The following is a 14141-nucleotide window of genomic DNA, read 5'->3' on the forward strand; positions in this document are numbered from 1 at the left end:
TTCTCCGTTCATTTTCCTCATAGACTTTTCAGAAAGTATTTATTTAAAGACTGTTACGCCGCGGACAAAGCCAACTAAACACAATGTTTTGGGCCAAACAAACAATTACAAAGAAGAAAAACAACAAAAAAAGTGTTGTAACCTGCCGTTTTTTTCTACTTTCTAATTCTTTGTTTGGCCCAAAACATTGTGTTTAGTTGGCTTTGTCCGCGGCGTAACAGTCTTTAAATAAATACTTTCTGAAAAGTCTATGAGGAAAATATTGTGTTTATTGTCATGATTTGTCAAGACTGGAGTTGGCTTTGTCCGCGGCGTAACCGTCTTTAAATAAATACTCCCATGTCTATGGGACATGGGATTAATTTCCTGGGCCTGGCATCGTCATGACAGGGGGCGTGACTGCGACGCTCTATAGACTGGCACAATGGTAAGTAAGGGATTATGTATGGCTGCGTGGTCATTGTTGATAGATTCGGGGTTAGAACATCGTCTATTTCTCGCTTCAAATGTTTTCAAAAACATTATTGAACGCATGTTGTTTAGTTAAATGACATTGTGTGTTAGTTTACATGGCTGTCATGTTGGGTACAGCATAAAATCCAAGCAGCGCCGCGGCTGCAGCCAGGTGCTCCGAGCCTTTGATTAGACAGCGGCCTGTTATAGAGCGGAGCGGTCATTATCCAAAAATAACACACCACTGAATTCGGCGATTGACCAATCAGAATCAAGCATTCAACCAAGCCGTGTAATAAAGGGTTATAACCAAGTTTATAATTAAGGACTATATCGGAGATGTTTATGGATAAAGCACAGAAAACAACGCATCAACTAACAAAAGTCTTGGCTGAGTAAGACCAAATGGACTTATTAACCACTTAAACTGGACTGTTGACTAACTTGACTGGACTCCCAGGGCTCTATAGAAGCCCTCCACCTGTGTTTGCTCTACATTACATTTCATTTAGCTCCCTTTGTCTAGTTAACTTTTAAAACAAAACCACTTTCCACTTGAAGATGTTGTGTTTTGAACACATATTTGAAGGAGTTTTCTTTCCTCTGCAGAGATGAACAGACACCACTACTCTCTGTACGTGCACAACTGCCGTCTGATCCTGCTGCTACGCCAAGAGCCGTCAGAGGCAGAGAACTACAAACCAGCCGAGTTCCACTGGAAACTGGACCAGGTTAGTCCCGTACCACACTGCTTTTAACTGGACCAGGTTAGTCCCGCACCACACTGCTTTTAACTGGACCAGGTTAGTCCCGCACCACACTGCTTTTAACTGGACCAGGTTAGTCCCGCACCACACTGCTTTTAACTGGACCAGGTTAGTCCCGCACCACACTGCTTTAAACTGGACCAGGTTAGTCCCGCACCACACTGCTTTAACTGGACCAGGTTAGTCCCGCACCACACTGCTTTTCCACCCTTTTCATATCAAGGTGGTCCATTATTTATTTGGCATTTGAGCCACAGACCACCATTTGATGAGATTTAGACTCTCAGACCCAAAACCTTTGTCCACATTCACAATTCCATGCTGTATTGATGTTGGTACCATTAGGAGAGACAACAGGAAAACGTTGATCAAAATAACAATTCTTCTACATTCTCTAATTGTGTAGACTTCTTGTAAATTAACTAATGCAGATGTTTAACAGTTATTTAACTCTTGAAACCAAATGGATCCGTAAGGGTGAGACAATAATTTAACTAACAGGCGTAGTGTGTGTAAAAGCTTAAAATGAAATAATGACATTTAAGTCAGATAAATATACTTTGTTGCGCAGGTGGTGTCGCCCACCAAATTTTATTTTTAGTGTGTGATACCCACGTGCAATTAAGTAGAAATCTAGCAGTAAGATCAGTAATATTACATATTATTATTAATTAAATAGAAATGTATTATAACCTCTTATAAAATAAACATATAATATATTGTGGGGAGGTGCGGTTGTGTGGCCCTTGACCATTGTTCGAAATATGAGAGTGGTCCGGCACAACAAAAAAAAAGAAGCTTGAGAACAACTGCCTTATGATGACCCGGCTACATGGACCACAAACCATGGGGAATGTCCTACACTTTATTTCATAACCAACCACGTGGTTTATGAGAGCCTTTTATGAGGAAGCTGGAAGCGTTGTTGAAGGACACAGTGTACTCCTCTTAGGCTGTTGTGCTTCTTGACAGCCATGTAAATCATAACCTGAGCCCCACCCGCCCCCTCTTTGTCCCCCCAGGTGTGTGACAAAGAGTGGCATCACTATGTGGTGAACGTGGAGCTGCCGTCGGTCACTCTGTTCGTGGACGGAACCACGTTCGAGCCCTTCTTGGTCACAGAGGACTACCCCCTGCACGCCTCCAGGATTGAGTCCCAGCTCACCATTGGCGCCTGCTGGCAAGGTACATATCTGACACGTTCTGCGTAGACCGCTGTGATGGGATATTATCTTGATGACATGGGAAATACTGAGAACTAAGAAATTATAACATTTCAATATGGAGGAATCTCAAAGTAGGAACCATTTGGTTCCATTTGTAGACGCTGAGTTAAATTAACATTCAGTATTTGACAGTGCAAGTGAATGTTTGGAGAGTGGTTATTAATGTTATGATGGTCGTCTCTCTCTCCAAAGATTCTGTGACTCGCGTTTTGTTGCTGCTTGTTATTACAGATATATACAGATTATATACTAACAGAGATAATAAACACTACCTACTGTACACCTATTATTCCTTTTGATCGGTACGTTTGCACAAATGCCAACACAGGGAGGCTGGCAGAACCTTCACTAAAACAGCCGGGACAACGCTCCACGCGTCCCAGACTCTTCTCCCTTTTGGCTCCAAAACTATGGAATGAACTTCCCATTGAAATCAGAACTACAGACTCACTCCCAATCTTCCGCCGTAGTCTGAAAACTCACCTCTTCAGACTCCATGTTAGCCCGTAGCACTTGCCGTAGCACTTGCACTAGCCTTGACGACCTTACAGGCGTATGCAAAGGCTAAACTTATGTAATTTACATAGCATTTTATGTAGACATAAGCACTCTATAGCACTCTATAGTGTATACTCATAGGTTCTTAGCTTGCTTATGATCCTTGATGACTATTTCTATGTGTTTGATGTATTACCATGTGTTGTTCTTTCTTACTGCAAATCGCTCTGGATTAAGAGTGTCTGCTAAATGCCTAATTTGTAAATGTTCTGTGTATGCTATTGTCCAAGTACAGTATTAACTCCCTCCATGCTAGAGGATTCTTGGATGATGCATTGATGTGACCTCCTTGTGTCATATCTTGGTTTGTTCTTCAAATCCTCAACTCTCCTCCCTGTCTGTCCCCGCTCTTCTTTGTCTCTACCCCCTACAGACAACTCAGGACATGACAATGACACTGAGACAGTCTCTGAGCCCGCTCCAGGTTGCTCAAGTCTTTCGCTTATTCCTCAGATAATGTCCATTTGTCCATTTGTCCATGATGTCCGTCCCTCCATCCTAACTGCATCCTCATGACATTTTTCACTTTCAATGACTCCGGTCCATTCTAGAATGACTCCGGTCCGGAGTCATTCTAGAATGACTCCGGTCCATTCTAGAATGACTCCGGTCCAGAGTCATTCTAGAATGACTCCGGTCCATTCTAGAATGACTCCGGTCCATTCTAGAATGACTCCGGTCCATTCTAGAATGACTCCGGTCCATTCTAGCGGCACGATTCTGTCCTCTGTAACCCCATCGCAGCATGATGCAGTATGGATTAGTGGATTCATTGTTGTTTCCTTATTGCCTGCCTCAGTTTTGCTGTCTACACACACACACACACACACACACACACACACACACACACACACACACACACACACACACACACACACACACACACACACACACACACACACACACACACACACACACACACCCCTTGTTTTCATTCTTTCATTTGCTCTGCTCTCCATAAACATGATGCAGTTTTATCTCCATTCAGCCAATCAGACAGTTCAGACGCTCTCGATTCCCGATACAAGCCCAGAACATAAATAGACATAAATTGAGCTCAAACCCCTGAACTGGCTGCAGTGTTTGGGCATGTCTGTCTCCTCTTTCAGAGCATGACCTTGGTGTGATATGCACCATCTCCTCCGTATCACATAACAAGACCACAGCAGTAGCCTCACACCCACCCCGCACACACACACACACACACACACACACACACACACACACACACACACACACACACGCTCAGCCACACACACACACACACACACACGCTCAGCCTCACACACACACACACACACACACACACACACACACACACACACACACCCCCACACACACACACACACACACACACACACACACACACGCTCAGCCACACACACACACGCACGCACGCACGCACGCACGCACGCACGCACACACGCACACCCACGGCTCAGCTGGATGACTGTGTTAACCTTGAGATGCGGGCGGCCAGATTTGTCACGGTCTCTGCAGTGATGCAGACCTATGCTCGTCGTGTTTCGGCACAGCTCCATTCCCCTGCACGACTTTCTCACCTACACAGAACACAGCACAGGGTAGCTCACAGCACAGGGGTAGCTCACAGCACTGAAATAACAAGGTTCACTGAAACAGAAAAGTACCAGACTGATTCGATAAGTGGTTCAGGTCACGTTGAATAAATGGGATTCGACATTTCACAACAGCATTTTTTTCCCCACTTCTCCTCGGGTTTAATTTTGCCTGTTCAAACCCCCACAGCAAGGCTGTAAAGAAACATGGTGTTACCAAACACCATGTTATGGCTGGTGTTGCATGTGGCTGAAGGCCTGCATCAAGTCATCCGTCAACCTTCTCTCTCTCTCTCTCTCTCTCTTTTTCTCTCTGACTCTCACTCACTCATACTATCTGGGCCCCAGGCCTTGTACCTTGTAAGGGCATATATTCTAACTTGCATGAGCACCAGTCACACCGGCTTTGCACATTGAGACGGCATGCTTGAATCGCTGGCTCAGAAAAGGTCAAAACCGCACATTGTACGCCTGACTGACTATGTGTTTCTTTTCTGTGTGTGTGTGTGTGTGTGTGTGTTATACCTTCCCCATTCCGTTCATTCCGGTGTGTTCAGGCGGCAACGCTCGCATGGCCCAGTTTTTCCGCGGGAATCTCGCAGGGCTCATGATCCGTTCTGGCAAGCTGGAGAACAAGAAGGTGATCGACTGCCTGTACACCTGCAAGGAGGGCCTGGATGTGCAGCTGCCTGAGGAGGTGGCTTCAGCCGTCAAGGTGAGCACGACACCGCGCCACTCCAGAGACCCTATATGGGCCACACACACACACTCAGCAACCGGACGCCTCAGGCTCAGACTGACACACTGTGTGAATTCCTGAGTTTAACTCAGAGAGTGTACTGTACACATGGAATTTGTAGAGTTGCTCCATTTGTACACTCGGGGTTTAAAGGAACACTCAGGATTTGACTGAGTGTGATTTAGATGGAACACAATGTACCCTTGAATGAACACGGAGACATTCTTATTGGAAGGGTGTACGTACAGTGAGTGCCGCTAGTCCTACTACTATGTTAGTTCCATTGATCTGAGGTGGAACACAATCAGTCAATGCGGCTGCCGTGTTAAGTAGGCCTTGATTCAGCGTTAAGTGGGCCCTGATTCAATAAAGGTTGAGAACCACTGTTATACGGTATTATGACACCGGGGGCGGCGGTGGCTCAGGGGTAGAGTGGCTGGATGGTAACTGCAAGGTTGCCAGCTCGAACCCGGGCTCTCCCAGAGTTAGTGTCGAAGTGTCCTTGAGCAAGACACTGAACCCCAAATTGCTCCTGATGTGCTGGTTGGTGCCTTGCATGGTTTCCGCCGCCATTGGTATATGAATGTGTGTGAAATTGATTGATTGATATAAAGCGCCTTGGATAAAGGCGCTATATAAATGCACCATTTTATTTACCTAAACATATAGATACATATAAATATAAAGAAGATCCTCCCATAAGCAACCCATTGATGTTCATTCCTCAGGTGGAGTTCAACCCCAACCAGTCCTCTCTGACGGTGGAGGGCGATGACATCGACGCCTTCGATAAGGTCATGCAGCACATCTCCTACCTGAACTCACGCCAGTTCCCCACGCCCGGCATCAGACACCTCCGCGTCTCCACCACGCTCAAGTAAGTAAGCCACAGAGCCACATTTATAACACAGTCAAGGACGCCCAAATTAATATGTATTTGGCCGCGGACCACCGTCTGAATTTAGTTTTGATATGGACCCCCATACAGGTTTTGTGTTGTTAAAATTATTTTAAAAAAAATAATCAGCTCACGGTGTTGTGAGCTTGTAAATAGGCTATATTTTCAAATAGCTGACCCCACTTTGAGAAGTACTGATTTAACCCCATGAAACCTATAGTCTGGGCATGTAAACTGGCAGTAGGCCAAGAAAATGCCATCACAGATTATATATATTTATACCAGAAATCAACGGCGAGGCAAATAACTCGATATTTGGACGTCGATAGGACATCACAGTGTCATTGTGACGTCATCATCAGCATGACGTCCAAGATCACGTGGAAGCAGCAACGGTATTAGACCCTGGCTCGCTCTGTGCTTTAACTGCATCTGTGAGTCGAGGTCAGCAGACGAGCTTGTGAAGGTTCCTGCAGTTCCTGCAACTAAATCAATTATACAATATATATAAATATATATATATAGAGGTAAAATGGAGGGCAGGTGTTTCTGAGCCGGTTAATGCTGCTACAAAAGGAATGCACACAGCAGCTTGAGGGAAACGCCAAGGTAGATAATATAAGAAGAAGCTGTGTTCTAACATTTCAAATTCTTTATCTTATTGTCCTTGGCTCGGTGTGTTAGTACAGTGTTGACATCCACGGCACCCGAGAATGCATTATTCACAAGCAGTGGTGGAAACTATTTCCATTTCCAAGTCAAAATTTTAATACAAAGGACTTTTATTTATAACAGAGTATTTCTACATTGTTGTATTGCTACTTTTACTTAAGTAAAACAAAATGGGAGGGTTTCTTCCACCACTGTTCACAAGACTGTAGTGTGGAGAACAAAGAGAAGTACATTCATGCACAGCTGCACAGCATGGGGGCCGCCCTGCTGCAGTGGTATTGCATTCTGGGAAAAGAGTTGCAGAACATTATTCATATTGAGAACAATAAAAGCAAAACTTCACTTTGCCCCTAAAAACTTGTAGTTTAGATTTGCATCCCTGCTGCCAGCTCATTGACGATGTGCTTCACTGGGTGCAATAGTCAAATATTATTTGTATTTATTGTCTGCATCTGTTGTGTTTTTGCAAAAATACACTGATGCCAATTCCACTTTGTGGTGAGTAGCCAGCCTTCATCTGCTTTTGCAATGCATATTGCCCCAGGCAGATCAAGTCTGGCCCCTCTCAATTTTGGGAGGACTTCACAGACCCGACGTGGTGATGGGCCATCCAGATTCGACTGGAACCAGGCTATAGTCAACCAGGGCCCAGTAGGCAAATATGGAGCGGGACAAGAGATTCGTTCCTTTTTCACAACAAAGACGGATGCCATCATAGCAGCAGTACATTTGAACATTTGTGCTCGTACTGGCTAAATATTTAAAAAATATATAATAATAATAATGAATTTCTATCGAATATCTTAGTTAAAATGAACTTTTTAGCGTAACGGTTGCATTTGTAGCCAAGGGGAGACCGTAGGCTAATATTGTGTCCGTAGAACACAATCTTTGAGGGAGCGCTTGTTTTACACTGCCGGCTACTACTAGGGCAAAAAATGTAATACTGAGAGGGACGAGACTAATATCCACGCTATTGGAACTTGAAGGTAAACCTCATGTCGTCCCCTCAGGTGCTTCAACGAGGACGCGTGCGTTTCGGTGCCGGACGCCGAGGGCTACGTCATGGTTCTGCGGCCCGAGGAGCCCAAAATCAGCCTGAGCGGCATCGACCACTTCGCCCGCAGCGCCGCCGAGTTCGAGAGCCAGGAGGGCGTGACGCTGTTCCCCGAGCTCCGCATCGTGAGCACCATCACCCGCGAGGTCGACGCAGAGGCAGCCGAGGCCGCCGAGCCAGAGGTCGCTGAGGACGACCCCACGGGTAAGGGTTTGGGAAACGCACACAATGGGAGGTGCAACCACAAAGCTACAGGAACTAGAGACAATGTTGTTGTAACTCCGCTCCTACAGTAATATAAAACAATTGTGATCAAAAAGCTTATATTATTTCGCCTACCATTTTACCAAACAAAGAAAAGATGATACAGATGATTAATTGTGATACGGATCAATAGGAATACTGTCTTAGCTGCAGTGATCCAAGCCGGAACACAATCGATTGATAATGATTATTAAAATAAACATGTTCTGAAAATGCACACGGTCCACCCATCTGACCACTTAACACGGCAGCCGAAAGGCAATAATTCACACATTTAAAAACTTGCAGATCTGTTATTTAAGGCTACTTTTGGCGTGACATTGTCATATGATAAAGTATAAAGTAGGTCATCCATTTATAAAAAAATAAAAATAAAAATGAAATCTAGAGATACAATATTTGTGCCGAACAGCAGTTACCTGTATGTACTGTACATGCGATTTTTATGAACACCTGCATGCTATACATTCCTGATCTTCTTAACGTTTGTACCTTGAGGGGAAATATCCCTTAGTTGAGTTACTGTGATGGTGGAACGACTCCACGGTGGAATGGCTCCCTTATAGGCACAGTGGATAATATACGTACAGTAGAGAGAGGTTATAGAGACACTGAACGCAGAGGATTAAGACATGGGGGAGCAAGGGATTGGAAAAAAGGGAGGGAGAGAGAGAGATGGATAGAGGGAGGAGTTGTTTACTACAGACTCTGTGGGGAAGGGGACATTTGACCAGCCGTGCCATCTGTCTGGCCTCTATATGAGGTGAGGCGAGGCAGGGAGAGGCCAGGGCAGAGAATAGAAGTAGGGGGGGGGGGGGGGTTACTGTACATAGGAAGAGCAAGTACTTTGCTGAACAACAGGCCATATGGGACAAAGGGGCTTAAACACAGTTAAAAACCCTATACTCAGTTGACCGTATTCCCAATACTAGGCCCAAGACTGTGTTCCCATGGGCCCCGGTACTTAGCTGATCGTATTCCTAGGGGATACTATACTAAATATCTTCACCAAAAATAGAATCTACAAGCTGTAATATCTCTGCTGTCGGGAAGAAACCACTTGACTCCAAAATGTTCCTTTTTCAGGAAATGAAGAAAACCTTATATTTTTAAAGCAATGCAATACTGCCTCATCAAAGTTGGTGTTGTGAATTGATATACCGGTATTGTCAATTACTTGCATCATGGGGAGAGGTGATGGAGTTAGCTGCTTTAGGAGACAGTTTGAGGGTCCAATGGAGTTAAGAGGTTTTGTCTAAAGCACTTTTTACTACTTTTCATTGGTTCAATATTTTTTTAACCATTACACAGACATAAAGGGTGTTCAATAGCATCGATTTATGCAAAATAATTATAATCAAAACCCTAAAAAATGGAGTTATACAAGCTCACAAAAAACAACGACAAAATGATTGTGAAAGCTTGGGTTCAAATGGTTAAAGTCCTGCTCCACGTCTCTTGACATAATGAACTCGTGCTCTCCACCGGACGGCGAGCAAGGAGCTGTAATCAGACCGCCTGCAAACAAACAGGCACACAAGGAATCCATTATAGGAGTTCCTGTAGCGTAGACTAGAGCCAGAAGATGCTAATGGCACAAATACATCTTAATAAAGATGTAATGTGCGCCGCAATAAAAGAACACACGCTGTCACAGGGGAGAGTTTGCTTTACACCAGCTGACTATATGATCATCTTTTATTACGCTGTGGATCTGCAGGGGTCTAGCTGTGTGTAGGAGGGTCGGTCTGTCTGTGTTTTCTGAGATAATCTCGCAAAGCGCTGGACCGATCAGCGCCACAATGTCTTGTGCACACTGCCAATTTCATTTGATAATAGAAGAAGGGGTCTCTGACACAGGCTGAAACTTTGCCCAACATTTGGCATCGTGTACTCAAGGAAAGCTTATACTGTGTCTGTCTGTGTGCATGCGAAACTGTCTGTGTGCATGTGAAACTGTCTGTGTGCATGTGAAACTGTCTGTGTGCATGTGAAACTGTCTGTGTGCATGTGAAACTGTCTGTGTGCATGTGAAACTGGGCCCAAAGAGCTACCAGTCCATCCATATTCTCAAGTCTCACTCATAGCCAGTTCTCCATTAAAGACAGAGCTTCTTTACTCCGGAATCAAGCCTCTCCACTACACAGACACGCATACACTTACGCACACTCACGCACAGACTCACAGACGCACACATTCAACTGCACACAAGTGTATTTGTTGTTTGACATACCCTTATGTTTGATTACTTTGTCTAACTTACTATTTGTTTATTATTTTAGGTGAGAACCATGTATAAGCCCTTTATGGGTTTCTTTTCTCACCTGCGCTTATTTTTCTCTTTTAATAATGATAATAATAATAATAATAATAATGCTTTTTGTACTGTTTTTATTGTGCGAATAAATAAATAAATACATAAATACAATAAAATAAGTCTCAAACCCAGCCTGGCCAGTGAGCCCTCTGCAACTACTCCTCATCCCTGACTAAATGGCTTTCTTGTCCTCTCTCCCGCGGGTCCGTCCAGTTCAAGAGACGGTGGTGTCGGAGGAGATCATGCACAACCTGGACACGTGCGAGGTGGCGGCCATCGGAGACGAGCTGGACGGCGAGCACGAGAGCCTGGAGGTGGAGCTGTCCCAGCTGCAGCAGCGTGGTCTGGAGATGAGCTCGTCCAACCTGGGCCTGGTCATCACCGGTACGTACGGTACACTCATCGTTAGGCCTGTGCTAGGCCAGCCAGACACTGTACCATAACCCCCTGAGACCCGAGAGCACACTATACAAATCCTGACAGTTTTCTGGAGGAAAAAAAAACTATGTTTCTATGTCAGTGTCAGACCCCCAAATATTATGTGTTTGGTCGCCGGACCCCCCATCTGAAAATATGTTGTTTCAGGGAAACGCCCCGGAAGAAAAGATTTGAGTTCAAAATGTTCACTGTGTGTGAACGAATATATATTCAAAGATTTTTCTACACATTTTCATGATTTTTCAAAAATAGCAGATCTACAAGCTTGTAATGATCTTGTATATCTGCCATTTTTCAATAGCTAAAGTATAAAATAATGGTTAAAAGTGGTTAAAAGCTAAAGTGACACAGATGCATTCCAGGTTTTAATGGGATAAATGATGTATCCCCATATAATGAACAACTGTAAAGAACATCCAGACACACATACGCTGAGGATGAACATGACGAGCTTACAGTTGTATCCTGCTGTGAGCGAAGACGACCGCATAGAATGGGTTTATCTAATCCCATCAATTCACCACCCCATAACCATATTCAAAATGTTATGCTAGCACATGCACACAATTGCAGTGCCTACTCGTACTCATACATTCTCGAATATCTTTTAAGATCTATGAGACTAAATCCATTTCGCAGCTGTTCACTCCTTAATTCCTTTCCCATGAATATTCATCAGCCTATTTAGTAACATGCAATCCCATGGTATATAATGTACTTTCCCACAACATGGGCATTTGTTTACCTGGTATTTTGATTTAATTTGAGGCACTACATTGTTCTCTCTGCACTCGGTTTATCATGTGACTATTTACCTTGTTGTTTGTTGTCCCATCTTACAACGTTTAAGTTACTTTAGATAAGAGCGTCTGCTGAATGCCTAAATTGTAGTTGATTGTAAATTGAGGTATGTCAAATAGCATTATCTGCAGCTGGTAGTATCTCCTGTTCATGTGTGATTATGCAAAGGCTAAACTTATGTAATTTAGCTAGCATATTATGTAGACATAGCACTCTATAGTGTGTATACTCATAGGTTCATTGTACAGATATTCTACTGTTAGACCAATGTTAGCTTCTTAGTTTGATCCTTGATGACTATTTCTATGTATTTGATGTATTACCATGTGTTGTTCTTGCTTACTGTAAATCGCTCTGGATTAATCCATTGAGACCTGGAACGCATCCATGTCACGTTAGCGTTAGCGTTTTAAACATTATGTTATAATTTAGCTATTGAAAAATAGCAGATCTACAAGCTCATAGCGCGCCACCGAGTGGCGCGCTATGAACTTGTAGGTCTGCTATTTTTGAAAAATCGTTAAAATGTGCCTCAAATCTTTCCGAAAATTGTCATGATTTAGAAAACTTTTTTTTTAAAATTTCGACGTCAGGCCTGAATGGGTTAAGAGCGTCTGCAAAATGCCTAAATTGTAAATATGAAATGGACTGTGCCTCCTCTCTGTGTGGTATAGGCGTCAACACCATGGCCAACTACGAGCTGGTGCTGCACCTGATCCGCTACAAGAACTGGCACACCGAGGCTCTCTTCGACAGGAAGTTCAAGCTGGTGTGCTCCGAACTCAACGGCCGCTACGTCAGCAACGACTTCAAAGTCGAGGTATTTATTGCCGGACGTCGGACGGACATGACCTTTTCTTGGTCACCTTTGTACAAGAGAGATTGTGTCCTTACCTGGTGAAATAGAGGAACCAAAAGAAACAAATTGATGCATAAAACTAAAAATGCTATTTTTGAAAACTCGTAAAAATGCGGCACAAATCATTGAATATATATATATTCTTTCAGAGCGAACGTTTTTTTTTTTTTTTACGTCAGGCCTAAATGGGTCAACAGAAATATATGAACGCTTACTCATCATAATACATTTTTCCAACAGAATGTGTAAGATTGTCCTCATTCAACATATTGTGAAACATGTGTGCGTCCTCAGGTGAATGTGATCCACACTGCCAACCCCATGGAGCATGCTAACAATGCCATGGCACAGCCCAACTTCATCAACCCTGTGCACCACGCCTCCGTGGACCTGTCTGGACACAACCTGGTCAACGCTCACCAGGCCTCAGGTGAGCTTCAAACCACCTTTCATCCTGGCATCCCCTAATTTGGGCATGTTATTATAGGAAAAAAAAAAAAAAATACCCAAAAAAAATGTATTTAAAGAGGCCACACGCACGTGCACATGCACGTGCACAGTCACACACAACTGGAGCCTCCAAAAGCATTCCTTTGCAGTTCATTTAAACCCCATTAGCTCTAGTGCTGGCGCACGATGGAATACATTTGTACTCTCTCTCTCTCTCTCTCTCTCTCTCTCTCTCTCTCTCTCTCTGCAACACAACTAATGGCCATAAAAAGCCCCTAGCACAGAATTACAGGCAATGACTTGGAAAATGAACTGTATGTATGTTCATTTGGAGAACATTGTTGAAGTGACTTTGTTTTTTGTCGCTGTGCGAAGTGAAACTAACGATACCCTCCTGCGATCTGTGTGTGTGTGTGTGTGTGTGTGTGTGTGTGTGTGTGTGTGTGTGTGTGTGTGTGTGTGTGTGTGTGTGTGTGTGTGTGTGTGTGTGTGTGTGTGTGTGTGTGTGTGATGTGTGTGATGTGTGTGTGTCTGCTGTGCCCCACAGTGGTCCCCAGCGCAGCCACCATTGTCATCGTTGTGTGTGTGAGCTTCCTGGTGTTCATGATCATCCTGGGCGTGTTCCGCATCCGCGCGGCCCACCAGCGCACCGTGAGGGACACGGAGGGCGGCAAAGAGAACGAGATGGACTGGGACGACTCGGCGCTCACCATCACCGTCAACCCCATGGAGGTAAACCAAATGCACCGCCTCGCTGCAGACCCGTGGTGGAGAAAGGACTCAAATATTTGACTTATTGTAAAAGTATCAATACTGCAATGTAGAAATATAAGTTTACTCTGTAAGTAAAAGTTCAGAATTCAAAATGTACTTATTGAGTGAAAGTACAAATCTATTGGCATCAAAATGTACTTAAAGTACCAAATGTAGAAAGTACTTGTTATGCAGAATGTCCCATTTCAAGTTTTCAAAAATGTATAAAAATCCTTTGAAAAAATAGCATTGTGAGCAGATCAGCTCAAATGGCCGAAATAAAGTGGCTAATGTAATTAGCCACTTCATTTT

The 14141-nt window shown here is 43.9% G+C and overlaps 1 protein-coding gene across 2 annotated transcripts in view; it reads left to right on the plus strand.

Annotated features, from left to right (window-relative positions):
* The window catches only part of clstn1 (calsyntenin 1), a 324752-nt gene that overhangs the window by 304570 nt on the left and 6041 nt on the right, over positions 1-14141 (plus strand). For both annotated transcript variants that reach the window (XM_079494725.1, XM_079494726.1), the window contains 10 exons: positions 1063-1184; positions 2243-2405; positions 3378-3428; positions 5139-5296; positions 6049-6197; positions 7904-8151; positions 10742-10912; positions 12442-12587; positions 12921-13056; positions 13624-13808. In XM_079494725.1, coding sequence (XP_079350851.1) covers positions 1063-1184; positions 2243-2405; positions 3378-3428; positions 5139-5296; positions 6049-6197; positions 7904-8151; positions 10742-10912; positions 12442-12587; positions 12921-13056; positions 13624-13808 — 1529 coding nt within the window. The remainder of the gene's footprint in view (positions 1-1062; positions 1185-2242; positions 2406-3377; positions 3429-5138; positions 5297-6048; positions 6198-7903; positions 8152-10741; positions 10913-12441; positions 12588-12920; positions 13057-13623; positions 13809-14141) is intronic.

The sequence above is a fragment of the Electrona antarctica genome, assembly GCF_951216825.1.
Source record: "Electrona antarctica genome assembly, chromosome: 2".
In the NCBI taxonomy this organism is placed as follows: Eukaryota; Metazoa; Chordata; class Actinopteri; order Myctophiformes; family Myctophidae; genus Electrona; species Electrona antarctica.